At 41.1% G+C, this 24817-nt stretch overlaps 1 protein-coding gene across 1 annotated transcript; it reads right to left on the bottom strand.

Moving 5' to 3' along the window:
- Nucleotides 1–22994: 22994 nt before the first annotated feature.
- Nucleotides 22995–23872, bottom strand: LOC121459015 (prohibitin-like). The gene is given in 2 exon segments (XM_041668485.1): nt 22995–23130; nt 23132–23872. Coding segments are annotated over 2 exon segments (807 nt in total). The 5' UTR covers nt 23818–23872; the 3' UTR covers nt 22995–23009.
- Between the last annotated feature and the right edge of the window lie 945 nt (nt 23873–24817).

Here is a 24817-nt window from a genome sequence, read left to right on the forward strand (position 1 = left end):
GAGGGGTTTATTTGGACCCATGGGTTTACAGGTGTTGACATCTGGTGACGGGAATAGGCGGCTTTATCTCGCGATGGAAAAGCAGAAGAGAGACTATGCTCATGGAGGAGAAGACAGGGGGCACACAGCTTGCTCTAAGAGTTTTGCTTGGAAAACTGACACAGTCTTAGAGACTATGCTAGTCTTGTTCTGAGGTCGGCACTTCTGTACCCAGTGTATCCCAAAGGCTCAACACCTCCAGATAGTAGCGTGAGACTTGGAGGAGGCACACTGGGCCATACATCTTTGTCACTGTTACTTCTCATGCTGGAGAATATGTTAATGAAGATAAGCAATGCTAGAGAGGATTCCAAGCACAGGCGTGTCTCTCAAAAGTCACCGGTGCAAGAGCACAGCCATCATGAGATGTGATATGGTACCATGTTAAGAAATGTCACAATGCCCATTGTCACAGGGCTATGAGGTTGAGGTACCAGGAACCAGAACATGGGAAAGGAAGGCTGGGCTTACCTAGAGCACGGCCCACACAAAGGAGTGAAATCTGGTTTCTAGCAAGTGTTGTAGAGTTCTCTGCAGAAGATACAGAGTCTGAAAAAAGAAAAAAAAATGTCTGTCAGATTCTGTGCCATGCTTCCCCTGAGTCTATCCAGCAATAAGGCAAATGAAAGGAATTCTAAAAGTGACCATCATGACTAAGCAGTCTGAGCCATAGAAAACACAGCAGAAGAGACTAGCAACTTGCAAGCAGGTGAAAATTAAGCTTGATATATAAATGAATTCTTAAAGGCTCAGTGTGGATTCACCGGTTAGTAAATAAGGATGATTCTATGGCATTAGGGAGAGCTTCTCTCGTTGGGTCTCAGAATGCAATTCTCCAGACAGGTGTGATGGCTGATGTTTATGAGTCCAGTACTTGGGGAGGCTGAGGCAGGGGGATCAGGGGTTTGAAAACAGCACGTCCTGTATTGCAAGGCTCTAAAGGCTAAAAGAAAATGATACAGGAAGGTTAGCAAAGCTCTTTGTAGCTGACACTTTGAGTTGGGACGATCAGAATGCCTTAGACTCAAGGTCTCCCTAACTCCCTTGTTTCCTTCCAAAGCATGGGTCTCTCTCTGTGTAATGTTCTTTTATTTAGCTGAAAGGTTTGCTTTGCTTGCCTGCTTGTTTTAAAGAAGTGCAGTTATCATAAACTGTGTCCCCAAAGTCCCATTTACCAGGAGAATTTAATCATGGAGAAGAAACCAAGGCACACCCAGGCAGACTTTTCATACACTATTCTGAAGGCAACTCCAAGGGATGATGTGGAAAGTTTTATCTGCATAAAAATACAACCGTTCCCCACAGTACCATGACACCCTTGCCTCCCTGGACCCTGTGGCCTTGTTTCCAGAGCCCAGGGGGACTTATCTTGGGTTAGTGCACTCTCTTTCACACCTACTCATTTCCCCTGAAATCATTAATTCCACCTCCATTGCTGCCATCCTTGTCCCTGTGAAGAGTCATTTGTAAGTCTCCTTGGAGTTTGGGGCAATCTCTCTGCTCTACGATTCCATGTGTGTAGTAAGTAGTGTATTTTAGGATAGGGCTTGGTAGATTTGGTAGTGTTCTGGTCCACTCATCTTCCTCCTGGGGTCACCTTCTGCTAACTTTCTGAGACTCTGATTGTAGTTTCAGTTCTATTTGTGCCGCTTCTGCACCTCCTGTTCTTCTGTTAGTGCCCATGACACTTATTAGCATCACCCCTTAAATGCCTATGCTCTCCCTGGAGAGACCAGAGGAGGGAGCAAGGGTAGCTGTCTCCTTCCTGTCATCAACTTACTGTTGTCACTTACCCAACCCTGCCCCGGCTGGCTGTGCCTTAGTTAAGGTGTTGGACATCTTTAAGTCCCCAGCCATATGTAGAGGAGTTTCTCTCTGCTTCTTACAGACTGCCAGCCCACCCCCTGCCCACCCCACAGGCACCGTCACCTTCAAAAAAACCCATGTGTCTAGTTCCTAGTCAACATGCCCAGGCCTCTACTGGGTACCAGCTTTCTGTAGATCTGTATCCAGTTATCCATCTTCAGTTTCTAAAATCATGGTTCATTTCCCCTGTGGATATCTCTTTATTGTTAAAGCAGAAATCAGCCATGAACACATCTTCACTTTGCTAAGCTGTGCTGAAAGTCTTAATGTTTATTGTGGATTCCACGTGTGTTAACTTCTGTTGATAATAGAGATTTATTATCATTCAGCACTGGCGAACGCCAGGAACTCTCTTTAAAGTGCTGATCTCATTGTCGTATACAGACCTCAAAAGAGAGTAAGGAACTACGCTTCCCTATTTTACAGATAAGGAAACTTAGACTCACAGTTCAGAAATATGCTCTGTGCCCTAAATCTTTAATCAGGAGATTTTTATTTTCACTAAGGGCAGAGAGACAGTTCAATCCCAGGGGTTTTAATGCAGAATAATGTTATCACAATAATGCAACCTTTTTTTTTCTTCATGACTTATAGAGTTATACACTCACCACTAGCAATATTAGTGATCAATTTTTTACTGAGGTGACTTAAATAAAAAAATCAAGGGTTAAGAATATATATCCCCAAAGTCCTCCCCCCCCATCCCGGTCTAGGAAGGTGAACATCCAAACTGGCTAGGCTCCCACACAGCCAGAACATGTAGTAGGATCAAAACCCAGTGCCATTGTCCTTGGCTTCTCAGCAGCCCTCACTGTCCACCATATTGAGAGGGAGGGGGAGAGGAGTGGGGGGAGAGGGAGAAGAGTGGGGGGGAGAGGAGTGGGGGGGAGGAGTGGGAGGCTGGGAGGAGGCAGAAATTGTTTTTTTCTCAATAAAACAATAAGAAAGTTAAAAAAAAAAGAATCTATATCCCCACTTCATCAGAATAATTTCAAGGTAGGTGGAAGCATTTTCTCCTGCCTGGCATCGACATGCTGTTACATGAGGGACCTGGCCTGCCTGTTTGTTGTTGTGTTGTTTTTGTCCTGCCCGGTTTCCCACAACTGTTCAGCCCCAAAGAAAATCACACATAGGTCTCCATAAATTATAAGCTGATTGGCCCATTAGCTCTAGCCTCTCATTGGCTAACTCTCACATCTTGATTAACACATTTTTCTGATCTATGTTAGCCATGTGGATCAGTACCTTTTTTCAGTGGTGTAGATCACATCCTGCTGCTTTGGTGGTCTGGGCAGGAGTGGGAGGAATCAACTTCCTCCTTCCTAGAATTTTCCTGTTCTCATTACATCATTTTTACTTCCTGTTTGGTTTTCTCACCTATATTTCCTACATAGCCAATCAGTGTTTATAAATAAAATGATTGACAGAATACAGACAATTCTCCCGTACCAACATGCTTTCTGGGAAAAACCTAGAAAATTATTTATTGAGCAACATGGCTTTGATACTTCTAAGAGAGCATGTTTTACTAGATCTACAGAAAGTTGAAGTACATAATGCTGATAGGTAGATAACGAAATCTCTCTTCTTTCCTCCACCTGGGAAAAGTAACATTGCAGCTCAAAAGGTAGATTCTATTTCCCCAGTCTTTAATTATTACTTGGCCTTTAATTTTTTTTTGCTACTAAGAGAACTGGCTGGAAAAGGCTGTTCCAGCCCTTGCAGGCATCCTCTGGTTCACTGGGACGCCTACCTCCACCCAGCTTGCTTGCCAAGGACAAGTGACCATGGAGAGCAGAGCCAAGTCCCCAGCTGCCCCAGCCAAGCTCAGGCACGGCTGTAAGACCAACCAAGAGTGAATGAACAGCCTACGACTTCACATCAGACTTTGACACAGAGAGCCTGGCTGATCTCAGTTCACAGTTCTGACTCACAGAACCGGGATGTGTAAGTGGCTGTTGTTTTGAGCCATTAAGCTTTGAAGTGGTTTCTAATGCTGCATCACTGGGGTGACGGTAAGCTGATGCAAAGTCTGAAATGGTGCCTTCGGAGTGTCAAGTACCGTCCATACAGCTTAAAACCGACAGCTTTGTCTCTACACTGGAGAAATGTTTTGAATTAATTCAAGGTACCTGTTGCTGGGTCTTAATGTCTTCCTCGGGGGAGGAGATGAAAAGACGCGGCGTCAACAAACACAGACGCCGGGAAAAACTTATATACCCTCCCAGCACCCAGGCTTTCTGATCCATAGAGAGTTGACTTTACATGTTCATCTCTCATTGCCTAGGCACGATCAGGACCTCTGACAGCGCCTGTTGCTAGGTCCTTTGGAACACCGCTCCTTATTGACTAGACACAGACAGAACCTTTGACAGCTCCAGGCAGACTCCAGGTTGGCTGCTTTGGGCCTGGTAGGTCTTAACTTCCAACAGGTACCATCTAATGTAGTTCTTTGCTAGCTCCATTGTTGTGCCCCACAGGTACAACTTGTCATTCCGCATGGGGACATACATGTTCATTCTCTTGCCTATGGAGTCTAATGTGGAAGATGCTTGCGCCATCAAGCAGTAGAAAGACTCACACACCCCATAGATTTTACAAGCTCAAATTAAAAGCTACACAGTGATTGTCCAGATATCACCCAGGACATTTATACAGATGCTGTAAGCAGCATTTCTCCTTCTGTTATGCTAATTTTGCTACCAAGGACAGCTGGACTAGCTGTGGAAGCAATCCCTAATGTTCTCCTAGTATTAACTGTCGCTTCTTCCGTCAGAGCTTTCCAACATGAGAGCAGAACTTTCTCTCTCCTTATCTTCCTTAGCTACGGTAGCTACATGATGATATTCAGCTGATTGACAGAGAAGAAAATCAACCAAGAAGACAACAATAATTACATTTGCTTGGGACTAATTAGGAGAGCATCCTAAGCTGCACAGCTCTGAGTGGTCTTAGAAATGGGCAACATGATTTGCGAAAATGGAAACGTGTCTGCAGTGTTAAGACACAGCAGAGGTTTGTAATTAAACTCTATCACTTGTCATTCAGGAAATACGACTGGTGTTGACACCATTTAAACCATCTTTATGAAAGGGGTTGGCTAGAGTCTCGGTGTCTGGATAGTTTGAAGAAAGGAATTATCACACAAAAGGACAGCAAAGGTCTATAAACAATGTCTTTGAAAATTGTACTTTGGCTTAGCAGCACATAGGTGAGAATGGGGTGTTGTCATCGAGCTCTAAGATGCAGCTGCTGAAGCATCAACAGCTTGATCTATCAATGCCCCCTCACTTATTTCGTGTGTGTGTGTGTGTATGTGTGTGTGTGTGTGTGTGTGTGTGTGTGTGTGTGTTTTGAACCAAAGCCACGGGGCTATGAAAAGGCCTATATACCTCTCCACACTTCTCTCCTTCTTCCGGCAAGATTGGGAAAGTGGGACACCCTGTGATGCTAACAACAAGACCAACACTCCAAATATGTGAAGCAAAGAGACAGAATCCACATGTAGCCTCAAGCAAGGTGAGGAACCAGGGTGCAGCCTCAGGCTTTCCTCCCCTAGGCCTTTAAGTAACAGGGAAATACGTGTTTGGTTATTTGAAACACACAATATTTTTGTTGTTGTTGCCTACAGCTGGATGGGTATCTGGTACTCTGGCGGTCGGCTCTCACAGATATGTCTTTACTGAAGTATTCATACTATCTTCTTACATGTCTCTTTCTCTGGATTGTTGAAACACAGGGAGTGAAGATATTGTCGGACTTATTCCTCAGTGTTCTTTTTATGAGAATATTTATATGTCATATTCTTGCTCAAGTTTGGTTTTAGGAAGAATTTTACATTTTTCCTTATGTAGTTTTGTAATAAGTTAATAGCTGTGTGACATTAATTTTCATAAAGCTTCCAGGAAAATAAAAGTATTGCCTCATCAAAGCATGAATGTCTATTTAGTTATTGTCCCTAAAATTTCCTTGTTTTAAATTTATACCCTCTTTAGAAGTGTAAATACTTTATAGTTTGGTTTAATGAATATATTATAAATCTTTTCAGAAGTAGAACATGCATGCTATAATGAATATATTATAACTCTTTTAAGAAGTAGAACATGCATACAGGAGAGTGTAATTTCTACAGGCACTCAGTGACCCATTTGAAGTAAACAAATCTACAACAGTGTCAGTCACATAAAGTTTTGATGAAGCAAATAATGACTCATCAGTTTATGCATCTGCCGTAATATATTTTTATCATTACTTTAGAGTATGTTCCTTCTAATTATATTTATATTTACTATGAACCTCTAAGCTTTATAATGGCATTAGTCTCACCCATCTCGTATTTACCGCTCTCTGGATTCCGTGGAGAGGCTACCTGTGTTGACGGAACTAGATTAAATCTGAATTTGTGGGAGTGCACTCTGAATTGCCTGCATGTCATCAAAACAGCTTAACGTGTTTCTCAGAACCTATTCCTGCTGTGAAGTGGCATATGATATGCCTAATGCATGGAAGTGCTGTATTCCTGTTTGCCGGCTCAACTCCATCATCATCAACATCAACTCCATCCTCATTTTATTGAAATGAACCTGCAGCTCAGCCAGCAGTTCACGCATCTGCTGTCTGTGCCACTCATGAGTTCTTTCAGGCCAGACAGTGATTATCCTCAACCTAGCACAGTGTCTGACACATTGTAAGGGCTTAGAATCCGTTTGTAAATGAGATGAGAAAAGGAAGCCACAGGGTCAGGAAGGGATGGGAGGAGGGGCGGATGGTCCTTGGAGGATCAGGATAAAGTGAGCCTGGTGTAAAATATAAGTTCAAACAGCAACAGCTGGTGATCCTGCAGATCAAGACATTAACATTTTTGAAGAAAGAGGAAGGTGTGTTTTTTGGATTCTGTAGTTCTGCTCCTGACAAACTGCTCTTGTTAACTTGTAACACCCGATTCTGTGTAACCCCCTCGGTACAGTTCGCGTGCCACTGTACCATACGCGAGTTGGGCAAGGGCCTGGAGATTGAAAGAACACACAAAGAGACCTGGGTCATTCATAAGGAGATCAGCTGAATGCCATTTATTCAACCTTGGGGAAATCCTTATATACCTATCTGCTGCACAAGGATTTCTGCCCAGGCAGGTGGGAAATTACCATGCCAAAGATGGAGTCAACAATGCCCTACAGCTAATCACCAGGTGGGGCAGAGGGAGCACAGGAACAAACAGAATGCTTTAGTAGCTGACCAGAAACTGTCCTCAAAATGCACCCCAGGAACAAGGGTAGACCCGGGCCCTACATTAACTGAAGTGTGTCAACCCAGAATGTGGTTTCTGTGACTGAAAGTGCGTCCTGAGAAAGACACGGAACTGCACTCAGGTCCCAAGCACCATGTGCACTCTCCAGTCACCTAATAAAGACATCCTGTTAACTTGAACTAGAGTCTGAGTGGTCTTCTCTGGTGGATGCTTCACAACAGGAACTCTGAGGGACAATTGTGAGCATCAGATGATAAATATGATGGTCCAGAATGAGGAGGAGACATTAAGAACACGAAAACATGTGAAAATGAAGGAACAAGATAATCAGGGAGGAAGAATAAATGACATATTTAGTATGGAAGTGAGTCTCAGTCCAAGAGATCAGTCAGATTGTATCCAAAGATATAAAGACGGTAAATGAGAGTCAATTTCACTTAAAAGAAATAAAGGAAAATATTTTAGTGAGATTATCAGGAGGAAAGAAAATGGCCAAAATCCTAATATTATATATCACATATATATGAATATATATATATATACTATATATATATATATATATATATATATATATATAGTAATGGCTTGTTTTCTTAATGTGAACTTGTCTCTATATCTATACCAAAAGAAATTCATATACTTATACTTTTCAGAAGAGAGAAAATTAATCCCAGAAAGAAGGCCAAAAATCGAGAAAAAAATGCTAAAACAAACTGCCAAAGATGATGTGGCAAGCTTTAATAGTTTTGATTGGATCAGGACCAGAGAGCTGTGGCTGCAGATAAAAGGACTTGCCTCTGAGCCTTCCAGCCTGAGTTCTCTCCCCAGACACACATTCCAGAAGACAATCAATTCCCACAACTTGTCCTTTGACCACGTGTGTTCTGTAGCATGAATGTGACCCACACCCCTTACACAATATAAATAAATGTAGGTTTTAAAATTTTTAAATAATATTTTATTAATTCTTTGAGAATTATGTGTTATTTTATTCGGTGTATTTTGATCATATTCATCTCCCTCCTCTGATTCCGTCCATCCAAGCTGTCTTCCGGCCTCCACTGATCATGTGTGTGCAGGCACATACTCCTGCACCTGCGTGCGCACACACATGCACACACACACACGCAAAATTTTAAAACTGAGTTCCTTTTGATATACCAGAAAATCAAGGTGAATAAATAAGGACTTGCAATGATTGCTCCTTAATTTTCAGAAAAAGAATCAGTACATCAAACAAAAGATACAAAAGGTTTATAAAGAATGAAAAACTAATGGGCAAGGATTGAGATAATATAGATCATGTTCTTAGATTGGGAACAACTTAAAATATTAAAGATGAAGAAACTTTGAAAACACGACTGTTTAGTATTAAGCAGTGTTCTTCCAAGTCGCTCGTGGTCTAAAGATGAAATCACGTGGCATCTTAGAAAACATTTGAAGTTCAGTAAGAACAGAATCTATGTATTGAAAGGCTAATGGTGCAGACTGAAGCATTGGTAAGACAGAAATCAGCAGCAACATATGCTCACAGGAAGAAAGCACAAAAGAGCTACACCAGCATGTCCTTTCTGAACCCTCACCTCGAGAGCAAAGCATCCATCCCTCTTAAGAACTTAGAAGAAGAACGACAAAGTTAAAGCTACAATGGGAATAAATGTAAACGATAAATCAAGGAAATAAAAGAGGAAGTAATAAAGAAAACCCGTGGAATAAAAATGACGCGTTGAGAAGATGGGTAAAACTTAGTAACACCGGTCTCATCAGAGACAAGCAGAAAAGTAAGGAAGGGTGCTCGGGACAGGACGGCCATTGCTGAAGTGATTGGTTCTCTGCAGTGATTGGTTCACTGGAGCCATGGCAAAGGCAGCCGAATGATTCTGCCGGGTGCGATTACCTCTTGAAGCTTTCGGGACTAAACAAACTCTGAAGGACCTGGCCCTGCTGCTTTGCTTTCCTGGTACCCTCCAGGATGTGGTCATCTCAGCCTAAAGCTGGGGAGTGGGAAGCTAGCCGACTACAAATACCTGCTTACAAGTTCCGCCTCCGGGAGCAGGGAACCAAGTCGCTGTGACTTCAGGGGGGTAGGAATGCTGTTGTTATGTTTTTTCTCTTTCCCTATTCTGTCACACACCAAGCCCTACATCTCCCGAGAAGGACAGTGGTGTGCCCAGGGACTTGCAGGAAACGAAATTGGGTTACCTTTTCTGGTGTGTGGAGCTGTGATCCCAAGTTGGCAGGGAACCGCACTGTTATCCCTCAGGAGTTCTCACTCCGAGCAAACAATCGCCAACTGGACAGAAAACTGGGATAACTAAACTCCTTGGAATTGGGCTAGGCAGCCAAAGAGGGAAATTCCAGACAAGAAAGTATTAAAGAAGGTAAAGGGGTATTGGAAGCAGTGTCGTGAAGTGTTTGTAAACTCTTTCAGGCATTACCCGAGACCATGGGTAAATAAGTAATCCTACTCCTAAGAGTGAACCTAATCAATAGTTAGAACACTACTCAAATAGTCAGATGGCACCTCAAATACTCTTCAAACTTAACTGTCAGTGGCAAGGAAGGTAGGAACCGGCATGAGAAACCTAACTAAGGGGATTTGCCTGCGGTGATTGGCCACTAAGTAGTAATACAACACCAAATAAGAGCCAGCATCTAATAATAGAATAGCTGGACATATGAAACACACACACCAAAAAATGATCAACTCAGCTGAGAGAAAATAATCAACAAAAAAACAATTGGAATGGTCTAACCACCTTGTGTTAACAATGATAAAAATGTTCGGACAGTGAAGGAAAAGATTTCTGAAGCAAATTGAAAACTAGAATCTCTAGAAAGAAACATAAGGTATAGAAGAACACCAATAAAGTTTTAAAATTTAAATGCCTATCTGTTGTAACACAAAGGTAGGAACATAAAAGGAACTGTATGTTCAGTGTTGCTGTGTTCCAATTAAGAAGTAAGCTACTGATTCTGACGAGATCATGGATTGGGTTCACAGGGGGCAGCTTACTTGCAACCACGGTCCATTTCTGAAGAGCAGATCTGATCAGCAAATTCTTGTGTACATCTCTGCTAACCTATAAGAGACTTGAATTACTGGCAAGAGAAGAAGCAGGAACTAGTCACAAAAGCTGGAGTCAGATTAAAGCCTACAGGTGTCCGGGCAAGAGACGAGAAACAGAAACATAGAATAAGCCTTCTTAAGTCTGGAAAAGATACTGAAGAGGAGGCTTAAATGAGATCTTGGAGAAGATTAGAAGTTTGAAGTACCGCTCTTTACGATCTTAAGGAACATTCTCAAGTGGTTCGCTGTATGAGAGACGTCTGAAGAGCCCCATTATGCAAGAATCACAGTCATCTGGAAGACCTTCAGGCCGATGTTTTTCTGGTTCACATGGCCAGAACAAGCCCAGGTACGCAGTGAAGGAATGTCCCCAACACAGGACTCCGGAGATTGGAGCTGCTAACTCATCTGTTTTGTTTATTAACTGCTACTTCTTAATATTTCTTAAAAATTTATCCTTCTCTCACACAGTACATCCCAGCCACAGGCTCGGTTCCCCTCCCTCCACTCCTCTCAGTCCTCCCCTTCCCTCCCCTCTCCCCCAGAGACATTCCTCTTCCTTTGCCTTGACAAAAGAGTGAGCCTTCCGGGGATATTAACCCAAAACCACACAATAAGAATAGACAAAACTAGGTACAAGCCCTCATATCAAGGCTGGACCAGGCAACCAGTTGGAGGAAGAGTCCTGAGGAGAGGCAAAGGAGTCAGAAACATCTCAGCTTCCTCACAAACACCAGGCTACACAACCATAACATATGTGCAGAGGACCTAGTGCAGACCCATGCAGGCTTCATGATTGCTGCTTCAGTATCTGTGAGCCCCCATGAGCCCTGCGTAGTTGATCCTGTGGGCCATATTCTTACAGTGTCCTCGACCTCTCTGGCTCCTACAGTTCTTCCTTCCCCTCTCCAGCAGTTTTCCCTGAGCTCCAAGGGGAGGTACCCAGTGGAGATCTCCACTTTGGACTCTCTCTCTCTCTCTCTCTCTCTCTCTCTCCCTCTCTCTCTCTCTCTCTCTCTCTCTCTCTCTGCCTAATGTCTGGCTATGGGTCTCTGCATCTGCTTGCATCAGCTGCGACATGAAGCCTCTCTGACGACGATTGGACTAGGAACCGATCTAGGGGTACAACAGAATATCATTAAAGAATTGTTTTATTTACTTATTTTTCCTACCCTAAGCCTCTGGGCTTAGGGTAGGAAATATCCGGCTTCTAGCCTTCTGGGCAGTGACAGCCACGAACTCTCTCTCCAAATTAGAATAGTCATTGGTTGGCTACTCCCACAAGTTCCATGCCTCTGTTCATTGTCCCAGCATGGGAACCATTGCCGCTTGACAAAGTTCCAGCCTTTCGGCATTGCAAACACACTTCTCCAGCACCTGTTTACTTTGACTTTTAATGATTTTCATTATCATTGCCTTTCCCTGTGGGAAACTTTGTAGGGGCTTTGGTAAATGATGAAAATGTGCACAATGGTATCCTCTCTAAACAAAATAACTCTTTGGAGAAAAAAAAAAATCCCTGCCACTGTGGAACCAGGAATTCCACTGTGCCCGCCTAATTACAGCAAGAACAGGAAAGTTGGAGATTTACTAGACACATCTGATCCTAAGGATGAACTACCTACAATTCAGATCCGGAGCCTGAGGCCATTAAAGCAAGAGTTCAGTTAATAAACACAGAGAAATCAGAATGGTACAGTATAATGGGAAAAGGGTAGGACACCAGGACCTTCTCTTTTGGGAGCATTACGAGGGGAACAGGCCCATATGGTAAAACTAGGAGATGCGGTGTAGTGTCTGCTCCCCAGAAGTTGTTTCCCAATCAGGCATTTGGATAAAGGCCTCTGCTACCTTGGGGGCTTGAGGAAAGTTCCTGCTTAATTTAAAGGGGAAGGGCATTCTGATCTCTAGCAAGAGAAATTTGGGGCTCTTTCATTAACATGTGACTGGTGCCTATTGTCAAGGTCAAGACTAGCTTCCTCAATCCCTGAGCTCAAGACACACCTCAGTTCATATGCCCCCTTTTCTCCGGGGCCATCCTATGTGCAACTATAGAGTAAAAACAGCATAGTCTTTCAATTAAAGGCTGCTGGCAGCCATCCTGACTCACCCTCAAATTGTGTTCATCTCTTCCTTCTCCACCCCCCACCCCCCACCCCTGCCTACTTGACATATCCTCTTTAGGACCTGAACACCCCTGCCAAAGCAGGTCTTTGGCATAAAAGTAAATAAATACATTAATTGAGAATAAAACCGGAAAACAAATTCTTGTAAAAGGCAAAGGGAGCTTTCTTAAGAATGAAATGGTAGATTTGTTAGGAAAACAACCCTGTGCGGCGTGTGTCAAATAATGGACTTCAATTATGTGAAGTCAAATTCGACAAAACCAAAGGAATTAATTAAAACTCATCTGTCATAATCAGAGATTTTAATAGCAACTTCTTGGCAATAGATAGAATAGAAAGATAGAAATAAATCCAGTAAAGATGTATACCAATTTAACAGTGTTGGCCAGTGTTATCTTGATGTCATTTTAGAGTAATATACCAACCGCATTCTCTGTGTTTTTGGAAACGCTTGGAGCCAAATGGTTCAAGATCCATTATATAGCAAGAGAGGGTAGAGTTAGAACTTATAGATTAAGAAAAATAATTGGATCATGTGAAAACACTCCAAACTATCATATTTTACTTTGGTGAAGATACAAAGAAACAAAAGTTTGAAACTTAAGATGCTGGCCATTTGGGATGAAGGATTAATGGTTACCGTGGGAATGAGCCATGTAAAGTATGTGCTAGGTTGACTGGAAGGTTTCCATTTCTAACATGATGGTTGCAGGTAATTGCCTTACTCTAATGCACTAACCTCTTAATTTTGGTATAGTGTGCTCTTTTGTATTTGCATTTTATTTTAAAATAAAACTGTCTTAGAATCATGCATCTGTGCATAATACAAGAGTTTACAGTGGATTCTCATTCCCACATGGAGATCTAAGACAACTACACAAAGTGCACAGCAAAAGAAAGCAAAAAGCAAGCAAACTGACTTCTACTTGGGAGCACTGAAGAGATTTCAAGGCAAATAGGACTCAGAGGCCAGTATCCTGCAGAGACAGACAGCACACAGAGAGGAGCTAGCATTTTTTGGCCTTTCTTCTCTCAGGGTAGTTAACAATTCTTAGCATGAATTCAAGCAGAGGTCCCAGAGAAGGGATACTGATGGGGGGCAGAGAAGTCAGCAAAAATTTTGGCAAGCACAGTTGGCTGGAGAAATAGAAATTAGGAAAGCAGCCAAAGCTGCTGTGTAGGGAGCAGAACTCTAGTAGAAGGGATGCATAGGGCAGAAATGAGATAGGAGAGAGAGAGAGAGAGAGAGAGAGAGAGAGAGAGAGAGAGAGAGATTATGACAAGGGAAGAAAAGCCTGGGGAAATGAAGTAGCTCCAGATTAATCATGAAGATGATATCTGCTTCACAAAAGACATGGTAGGCATGGCATGTGTTTTCTCAAAGACGTCTCAACCAAGGATGCCAAAGACAGAAAATACTCTGTGCTTACTCAGTGGCCAAATGATATATAGTGTTAAGATTTTAGCATTCCCTTCCCAATCCTTAGGCTAAGCAATATCCCCCCATTAATTCGTCTTACAACTTTGCTTACAAAAGAATACTGTTTAAGTTTTGAACTTTGTCATAACTACACTCTTGACAAGATGGGAGGGGCAATGCTTAGAGATGGGACTTGAGAACCAATTGTGCGTGTGTGTGTGTGTGTATTCGTTTTCAGTCTTCTCTGGGGCGTATAAAGAAAAATTTATATACACTAGATAGGGCGCCAATGATAGGATGAGCCAAACAACATGGTCCCCCCCGCAAGCCTAGTTTGGTGAATCAATAAGCTCATGGGGTTCTTTATAGAAGTATGGGGGTGAGATTCACTTTCAGAGACATGGGTGACTCAAAGGCAGTTGTGTGATTGAAAAGCTCACATGAACATGGGTGAAGACCCCTATAAAACTGTATTCATGGAGCTCCTTGCACAACATGAGGTCAACGAGGCTGGCTTGAGAATCTCCTCTGATAGCACTCCTAGCCATTTATGTAACCTTTGGAGGAACCCTATGTGTAATGGTAAAAATAAAATGCTGTGGTTCCCCGAGGAGCACAGCAGCAGAAACGCTGCAGATCCCTGAGAGGTGGCAGTGGACAGTGGGTCCTGAGACCACGGTGGGTCACAAAGGCAGCAGTCCCAGGCAGGGAGCCGTGTGGCAGGCGAGAGACCGAGAAGGATAGGCATGTCGTGCAGTGAGGTTGGACATTTATTTGGTGGAAGGAAAGGGAAAGGGGAGAAGAGGAGAAGGGGGAAGAGCGGGGGGGGGGGGGGGGCAGAGGGGGGAAGGAGAAAAATGGGGGAAAGGGAGTGAGGCAAAAACTGCTTCTTAAGGAGAGAACTGGAAAGGAAGAGACTTGGCCTGCAGGCAGGAAGGAAGATCTGCCTGCCTAAGTGGTGGACAGTGCGGGGAGTGGGCAGGGCTTGTCTCTTAAAGGGGCAGAACAGACCATTACACTAAGAATAATAGTATTATTAAGAGGGAAACCATTCCTGGTATTGGAAACGTAACTAATTACCTACGACTCATGAAGTCGTGAGGAAAGCCAGTACCCCAGAAACAACCTGTGCTTAACAACTTAAAAAACAGAAGACACATTTAGAAATTTTTTTTGAGAGAAAATGAGTTTATAAGCAGAATCAGATGGAATTTTTAAACAAAAAAAATCTAATAACTGAAAGCTATAATTTGATAATTGAATTTAATATCAGTTTTCTTTTTTAGTCCAGATTTGCAAAATCCCCCACATATAGAATACTCTATAGAATGCAAATATATGCAATATAGAATACAAAGAGGAAACACAGTATTTTGACCAATTCTTCTATTCTAATAAAAAGAATAGAAGCAACAGACAAAAGATTCCATGGAGAAAACCAATCGTCTTTACAGCTCCTGCTCACAGCTAAAATGTCATTGAATAAAAAACACTATTCAAAATGGCAACCAAATTATATGCTTTTGGATATAGGAAAATTGTAAAAATAAAACAAAATTCCCTCAGTAAAAAGTAAGAAATGATTGTTTTCATAGACAAGATGATTCCGTATTGCAGCAATAATAACTCATCAAAAATACTGTAAATTCAAAGCCCATTTAAACAAATTTCCAACAGGATATTCTATGTAATTTGACTAATGGTTTCTAATATACGTGTGAGTGTGTGTGTGTGTGTGTGTGTGTGTGTGTGTGTATGAAAAGATTAGGAAGCATGGAAAGTATAAAACACATCTATAAGAGAAGTGAGATGCCCTGCAAAAGAGGCTTTTTATAACAGTGCAGCAGAAGTGTAGTGATAGACACGTGGAATAACTGTACAAAGTGGTCTAAAATTAGACCTATGCATAAATTAAAACCCATTTCACAACAGCTTCATAAGAGAAAATGTTACGGGGCAATAGATTATCCGTAAAGAAACAGGGAAGAAAGTGAAAATCTTTGAACAAAGTTGTAAATACTATTAAATTTCTGATGAATTACATGTTTCTAAAACATAGAAAACTAAAAATATTTTTTTACAAAATGAGATTAGTGAAGGTTCTTTTAGTGTGTAAAAAACAGAAATCGTTGAGGGATGGCTAAATTTAATGACATAAATGCTAGGAAAAGTTTACTCATTAAAAAAAATGTAAAAGTTTTAAGAAGACAAGAAACTAGAAGATATTTGCCTTCACTAACCAGAATAAAATGGTCTTATATGTTGTTTTTCACAAACACACACACACATACACACACACACACACACACATTAGAAAAGAGAGGAAACAAATAGCCCCAAACAACAACATCAAAAAATGTTTCCATTTATATGCAATCATGGTAATCAGTGTGAGATATTATTTTATAACCAAATAAGTGAGTCTGGAAGAAAAATCAAAATCTTCCATTATCAACTGTATAGCAAAGAAGACTCATGGACTGCTGTAAATTGCCATATTACTCTGGATACCACCCACTTATAATTCATGAAACTGGTAATGAGTATTCCAAGGATCCAGAAGCTCATTATCATCATGTATTATTCTAGGACAGATCTTGTACACTACCAGGAAAAGTGCATACAAGATCCATAGGAGCATTATTTAAACTAGCAAAGAATAGAAAACAAAAATAAACAAACAAACAAAAAAAAAACCTGATAGCCCTTATCAATAGTACAGCTACCAAAAAGAGCATCCAATGGCCATATAATAAAATAATATAGATGAGTAATCAAAAACAAAGAAAGGTTACAAGTGTCCACACTGATGATTATCACCAGCAGAATATTGAAAAAAGCTATGCCACATGCTTGTAGTATGATATTTTTATACAAATCATAAAGCTATGTAGGCATCAAAGAAACTCCATATGGAGTTTGCTTTCTTTTGGGCAAAACTAGCCATTTGGGCAAAGAAACTGCCCTCATTTTAATTGTTAACAACACACTGGACCAGCAGGACAAAAAGAAAGCTACTGCCAGACTTTGAAGTCCTTCGAAATTCATTGCTTCTCAGAAAAATCTGTCAGAAGTACCAGGCCAATAGGCCACAATTGGATGCCACAATGTCACAGAAGAACCTAGGATGACTGTCCAGACAGCCAGATGTCCTTATCATTAGACAACATTTCATCTTTCTGGGGTCTTTGACAGAGTTGAAAACTAGATAGTCATAGTTAAAATTTCTTTAGTTATGATAAAATGTAAATTAGGTATAAAACCTTAGACTCACAAAGAAAAAAATAGATAACAAAATAATTTTTTCTAATTTTGCCAAATGAAAATAGACTGTATATTATAACTGTAATTCTTCCTTAATGGCTGTTTTGTTGTACATAATTCTACTGCCTTAAAATTAACCTTCCTTTTTAATTAGACAAAACATGAGAAATGTTGTAAAATAATTCCTTTGTATACTGTAAAGATTTGTCACTCAGATTGGCTTAATAAAACTGACTGGCCAAAAGTTAAACAGAATAAGTTTAGGTGGGAGGGCTAAATTGAGAGTGTTGGGGGGAGGAAGGGTAGAGGCAGTGGACACAGAGGGAGCAAGGCATGCTGGAGGACAGGTAAGCCATGAGCCACGTGGCAATGCATAGGTTAATAGAAATGGTTTGATTTAAGTTGTAAGAGCTAGTTGATGATCTTGAGGTTCCCCTCTGTACATTGTGAATTTGTTATATTATCATTGGTTAATAAAGAAACTGCTCTGGCCTATAGCAGGGCAGAATAGAGCTCGCCAGAAAAAACTAAACAGACTGCAGGGAGAAAGAAGGTGGAGTCAGGGAGACTCCATGTAGCTGCCAAAGAAAGATGTCGGAATCTTACCAGTAGGCCACAGCCTTGTGGTGATACATAATAGAAGTGGGATAATTTAAAACATAAGAGCTAGTTAGAAATATACCTGAACAATCAGCCACAAAGTGTTGTAATTAATAAAGTTTTTGTGTAATTATTTGGATCAGTGCTGTAACTAATATAGTTTTGTGTGACTATTTGGGTCTGGGCAGTCAGAAAATGAACACGCAGTCCATGCTTACATAATGATGCCTAATATGGGGAGCCATACATCTACATAAATCCTAAGAAAGCTTTAAAAAAGGGTTTCTAGACCCACAAAAATGAGAGTCAAGTGCAGCTTCTTGGTAGCCCCATTTTCTTTCAGATATGCTCTGTTTGCTGGCTGCAAGCAGAGGCACAGTTTTTAAGAAGCAGCCTCCTGATTCGTACTGGTAGCATGCATGGTTCTGGCTCTTACAGGAGGTCCTTCTACAGAGCCATTAGGGTTTGTGATCAGAGTGCTACAAGTTGCTTAATGGCAAAATAGACCCACTATGTCCCTGAAGCTGGGGTAGTGAGCATGGATCTCAGAGGCCATGTATATACCTCCACCATGTTGGACAGTGTGGAACCAAAAGGCAAACCAACCTTAGACCTAGCTATTCCACTTAGAATTCTGAGAAGCACTCCTGGTCAGAAAGGGATTACAGCATGTAAAGATGAAATTGTGTATATTATAGTGTTTTCTTTGAATTTTTTTGACTGCTGACAGACATTTAATTCTGGGGGCTACTAAGCTAAACCAGAATAAAGGTATCTTGACTTCAAAATTGAAGTCTAAAGATAACGTTACTTTAGAAAAGAGGTTCTGCTTTTGTTTCCACAGAGGGTGGCAACCTATGGATTCTTTCCAGGCTAATGTGGTTTAATGGAACAAGACCCCTAAAAAGGTCGCCATGAACCGTAAAAATACTTCACCCAACAAACAGTAGGAGGCAGTTTGGAGAAAATTATGCCCAAGTTCCCAATATGATTGTTTATAAATCTTTTTTTTTCATTTAAATAGGGATACAATATAGAAATAAATACTTTGCTTTGGCATGGATCTTGGGTTTATTGATACAAATTTAAGATCAATTTTGTTAGATGTATATTTCTACTCTTATTTAAAGTATTATGTTTATGCAGCTCATTTAAAAATGTAATATATAGTTAAGAAATACAGATTAATAGATAGTCATCTGTAATAATCAATCTCTTAATTATGTTAGTTAGGTTTTCTAAATATACAGAGATGTATTTCAGTTAAATAATCTTTAACACTTCAAAGACCTATAGGATATGGCATTTAAAATGCCTATTCAATATTATTAAAGTATGCAGGCTACACTGTCACATCTAGGCCAAAGATGGATGCTTGTTTTAAACAGTATATTGCTAAGACAAAAAAAGCAGGAATTCTTTTTGCACAATTTCTAAGAAATGTATTTTTTTTCTTATCTGTGCAAGCCAGAAAGGAGGGATGATCTAGATTCTATCTCATACTTGTAGAGGAGAATCTGTCCCCTGTCCCTCCCCACTGTGAAGAAGCAGCAGTTGCAATAATGACCATCTTATAGGCAGGTGGGGGCTGCAACTGAAGGCAGTGAGAAAGTCTCAGCAGATAGGGCTTTCCTTTAAGGAAGGTAATATCAAAGAAGGGGGCTGGAGAGATGGCTCAGTAGTTAAGAGCACTGCCTGCTCTTCCAAAGGTTATGGATTCAATTCCCAACAACCGCATGGTAACTCACAAAGAGATCTGGTGCCCTCTTGAGGAAGGGACCTGGCCAACTGTCTTCATCAACTCAGACCATAAAACCCAATATGGACAAGTTCAACAGAGCCACCATATATGGGCTGTCCATGCATGCTTCAGCATTGCCAGGGCATAAATTTCATTTCGTTTTTAATATCAAAACAGGCCTGACTAGATTTGCATGAATATTAGTGATGATCTTGCTTTCAAAAGTCAATTTAGTAAAATTTCTGCACCACAGTCTCTTTCCTGATGCTTCACTCCCTATGGTTTCTGTTCCCAGTGATCAGTTTGTGGTCTGAAAACAAATTTTACCAGTAAAATTCAAAAGCTATAAATGTCACAAATTTCCAAAGAGAATGATGAGCTCTTTCCTTTCCCCTGATCCATTTTCCAGATGTAAACAAACTCCCCTTGTGTACAGAGTATCTACTCAACATGGATTGCCAGTCTGTAATTACTTTGTAGCTGTCTCTGTTAAAAGATCGATTGTCTCATTATCATAGTTCAAGTAACATGGGTTCAAGTGGCTCTTATTTTCCTCAGTAATTGTCCTAATATAAAAGCAGTGATGTGATTACAATCTTCTTTGAGCTTAAACAGCAGAAGTACAATAGAGGTCAGACTCACCTATTTTATTCGTCTGTTGTTCTATGGATGTAATTGTTCTGTTTTCCTATTCTAAATCTATTTTCCCAACCTATAAATTAAATCCCATCACAGATAATATATATAACAAAAACATAGTGTTTACAGGACTTGGAACCATCTGCAGCCTTAGTCAATCACTACTGAAGGTAACACAACTGTATTTGTATAGTAAATCATTCAGAGTGAAGAAGAACTTCACAGAGAAGGTAGATATTGAACACGAGCAGCCTAGATGGACACGGACTAATAAGTAAGATTGTTGAGCAAGAGCTGGATTTTCAGCTGCTTGTGTTTACACTTCTAGAAGGCAAGCTGCCCTTTAACAGTTCCAAGTCATTGCACATCCCTTTGGAATTCCATCCCACCCCTTTCAGACGATGACTGGGGACACAGGGGACTTCCTTCTTCTCTCAAGGTAGCACACACACTTTGTGGAAAGAAAGGAACCATGAGGTAAGAATAGTTTGTTGTTTTTTCTTTACCCATTATCCTCAATTCAATCATTCACTGTGATGCCCATGCTCTGAAATTATTCTGAAAAATGCAGGTGTTTGGATATGCAAATTAGAAAACTGTCAAAATTAATTTACTGTTTTTCCAGTAGATGTATGACTTAACTTGGTAGTCTAACGCCATAGAGGAGAGTTTAAATTCCAGCTCAGCCACGTATCAAAAGTGTGATGTGACTTGGTTGTCAACCTCTCCTTATCAATTTCTCCATCCCAAGAGGATCATCAATATACGACCATGAAAGCTAAGACTGAAGTGAATCAGCATATGTAAATCCTGTACAAATTGGAGATGCCTAAGTAAATCCTGCTCATCTTCTGGTCAAGAACCATTTCCCGGGCCAGCCCATTCCTCTCTACCACCGTGCATAAGCACAGCCCCACGGCCTGTGAAGACCTGATGCCACATATCATCCACATGGGCTGGTTATTTTCACCTAACAGTACCTGAAGTCGTCATTGATATATTTCCAGGTGATTCCTGGTAACTAAGTGAGAAATCATATTTGCATACTTTTTAAATTTACTTTTATTTTTACATCCCAACTGCAGTTGCTCCTCCCTCTTCTCCTCCCATTTCATCCGCCCACCTTTCCTCTGCCTCCCACCAGACTCCGAGACTCCTCTGTTGCTGTTCCAAAAGGGGCAGTCCTCCCATGAATATGAGCAAAACTTGGCACATCAAGTTGCAGGAGGACTAAGCACCTCCCCTGTATTTAGGCTGGGTGAGGCAATCCAATATGAGGGATAGGTTCCCAAGAGCCAGCCAAAGCATTAGGGACAGACCCACTCCCACTGTTAGGAATTCGACAATTAGACCAAGCTACACAACTGTTACATATATGTAAAGGGCTTAGGGCAATCCCATGCAGGCTCCCTGGTTGTTGGTTTAGACTCTGTGACATACTATGAGCCAACTTAAGTGTTTCTGTCAGTTGGCCCCTCCAGCTCCTACAATCCTTCCTCCTTCTCTTCAGCAGGATTCCTTGAGCACGGACTGATGTTTGGCTGTGGATCTCTGCATTTGTTTCCATCAGTTACTGGATGAAGGCTCTCTGATTGTTGTAAAATATAATCAAAGATCAAGTTGAACTACAAAGGATACATTAAACAAACAAAAAGGGATGGAAAAAGCCCCCAGAAATAGATTGCATAATGCTTTACTAACCTTTAATTTTCTTTATGGTAATGAGAAAGGAACAATGGCAGCAGAGAGACAATGGATAATAATAATAATAATAAAACCTTCTGAATTAAATCAGCCAGTGTATTTCAAGGATGCATCGACATCAGAATGGAAACCAGGAGATGTGCTACATTGTGGGAGAGGTTTGCTCTTGTTTCCACAGGAGAAGAAAAGCTATGAATACCATAAAAATTAATAAAAAATTGGTTTGGGAAAGAGAAACCTCTTAAGTAAGAAAAATGACAGATCACACACAGAGATGATAATCATAAGGTGGTAAGGAAAACTCATAAGGGTTGGGGCAGGGTTCTAATCTTGTCTTTGCAGGAAAATACTTATCTTCAAAAAGTTGGGCATCTAGATGCCTAAAGAAGAAAAGATAACTACCCAGAAAGAATCACCAAGCAAAGAGAAATCTGACTTTTGGTGACCTATTATCTTCAGGGTAAAATTCCATTACTTGAACTTGTATACATACATGTGGGGGGGGGGGGTATATAATTTTTAAGTGAATAGCAAATTTTATTATATATATATATTTCTCAGAATAAATAAATAAATTTGCCATTCACTTAAAATTTAAAGCTGGCTTTGGACAATGGCTATCCTTCTCTAAATCCAAGCATGTTGTCAAAAGAAAAATTCAGAGTTTCTGTCTCATATCAGAAACCATTTGGTATGGGACAGAAAGAAGAATTTAGGAAAAATTTTACTTCTCTCCATTCCTATTTTTTTTTTTTTTTTTTTTTTTTTTTTTGGTTTTTCGAGACAGGGTTTTCCTATTTTTGTCTCTATCATACATTTTGTTGAATATATGTCTATATGAATAAAGTTTAAGTTTTCCACAATGAGCAATAAATTTTCCTGCAGTAATCTTTGAAGTTTCCCGGAAGAAGATGGGGCCCCACAACCATGACTCTACATGATGCTGATAGCGCTACTTTAAGATCAGTTTTGGGTACCAGCTACTCAAGATGATCCCAACTTGGTTAGCTGAATTGGTGCACCTTCTTACAACATTCTGGCCAGAACTTCAAATAAGAACTTCAGAAATACCCTACCAACTACTCAGAGATTATCTGTAATAATACCAGACAGTAATCTTTTTTTTTTTCATTTGGTAATTACAGATCTGAAGTGATTCTGCTTTTATTTCCTTCACGTTAAGCCAACCATGGAATTTCACAGTGATTTCTGGGGTGGGGCAGAAGGAAAGTGTGTTCAGAATGATGGAGGCCACGGCCTGCTTGGCCTGAGAAGGTGCAAGCAGGGGGGCCTCATTGGGGAAGCTGGAGGAGCACCGACTGCCCCGCTGGCAGGTAGGTGATGTTCCGAGAGCGAGAGAGCTGGTAAGCAAAGTCCTCAGCTGCTTCCAGCTTCCGCAGCTCAATCAGGCCTGGCCAGGGAGTTGGCGATCAGTTCGGCTGCCTTGGAGTTGCCCTCAGCAGAGATGATGGCTGCCTTCTTCTGCTGCACAGCCTTTTCCACCACAAATCTGGCCCTCTCCGCTTCCTGCTGAGCCACCTGTTTGGCTTCCACTGCTTCTGTGAACTCCTTTCCGAAGGTCAGATGTGTCAAGGACACATCATCCAGAATGAGCCCAAATGTTGCTGCTCTCTCTGTGAGGTCATCGCTCACCTGCCGGGAGACCAGCTCTCGCTGGGTGATCAATTCTCCAGCATCAAAGCGAGCCACCACTGACTTGAGGATCTCTGTAGTGATGGAAGGCAGCACCCGCTCATCATAGTCCTCGCCGATGCTGGTGTAGATAGGAGGGAGCTGGCTGGCCACCGGCCGGAAGAGGATACGTAGTGTGATGTTGACGTTCTGCAAATCTTTGCTACCAGTGACGACTGGTACGTTCCGTGGTCGCGAGCGGCAGTCAAAGATAATTGGTTTCTGTACCCAAGGGATGAGAAAGTGAGTCCCTTCCCCTACCACGACGTCCTGTACTCCACGGAATCGGTCAAAGATGACAGCTCTGTGTCCAGCATCCACATTATACAAGGCGGAGTTCACCACGCCTCCTGCCACTGCTAAAGCCAGGCCGAACTTTCCGATGGACTCAAACACTTTGGCAGCCATGATTCCTTCTGTTGCACCCACTCACACCTGCCTCCACTCTGATCTCCACATGAATTCCCCCCAGACAGTAATCTTGAAACTTAACTATCATTTTAGTTTTTACAGGATCCCATAGAAATATCATCTATGCATGCATGTTTCTACCTCTGCTTAAGATATTTTGTATATTGATACAATTTTAGAATATATTTATCATATTGCACTATACATTTCTGCCTCTAACCAAGATACATATACATTGTTTACATTTTGAGATCATTATCCTCATTTGCTGCACAGTTGTTTAAAGATTGTTTAATATTCTAGTATGAAGCCTTAGTCTTTAAGCTATATAGGTATTAAGAAATATAGGTCAATAGTCACCCATGTTTGTCATATTTATAGTTAGACTAATCAGGTTCTTTTGATTCTTAGAGATTGTATTCCACATATATAGGTAATCTTTAACCACTTCACAGCACTGTAGAATAAGGCATTTAAATAACTTAGGTTCTGTTGATGTGAGACATGATTGCTCCTGGCAGTACCAATGTATTCCCAAGAGAATGTTGAGCAATGAAGACACTTGGAGTTTGTTTTCTTCTTGGCAAAACTGGCCTTTGGGCAATGAACTTCCCACCCCTTTACCACTGACAAAATGCAGCATGTCCAGACTGGACAAGTACAAATAATACACTCACATACATATGCACATACATACACTCACACATACACTCACACACACAGCATCATACCATCCTATTGATTCTATTTCTGTAGAGAACCCTGCCTAATACACTCCCAATACACATAAATACATTTAGTTCCATGCTCCACGTCTCTGGAGAATCTTGACGTAGACCCACTGACTCACAAAGAGAAGAAAATTTACATTTAAAGCTGAACTTGATTAAATAGCTCTGAATCAGAGTCTAATTCATGTGATTAAATATAAATTACTGTGGATACTTGGTAATTCTCATAAATTGACACCACGGGATACTTTAGGAAACGGATTCTT

The sequence above is a fragment of the Microtus oregoni genome, unplaced genomic scaffold (genome assembly GCF_018167655.1).
Source record: "Microtus oregoni isolate MIOR12 unplaced genomic scaffold, Mior012 000018F_ref0000195, whole genome shotgun sequence".
Lineage (NCBI taxonomy): Eukaryota > Metazoa > Chordata > Mammalia > Rodentia > Cricetidae > Microtus > Microtus oregoni.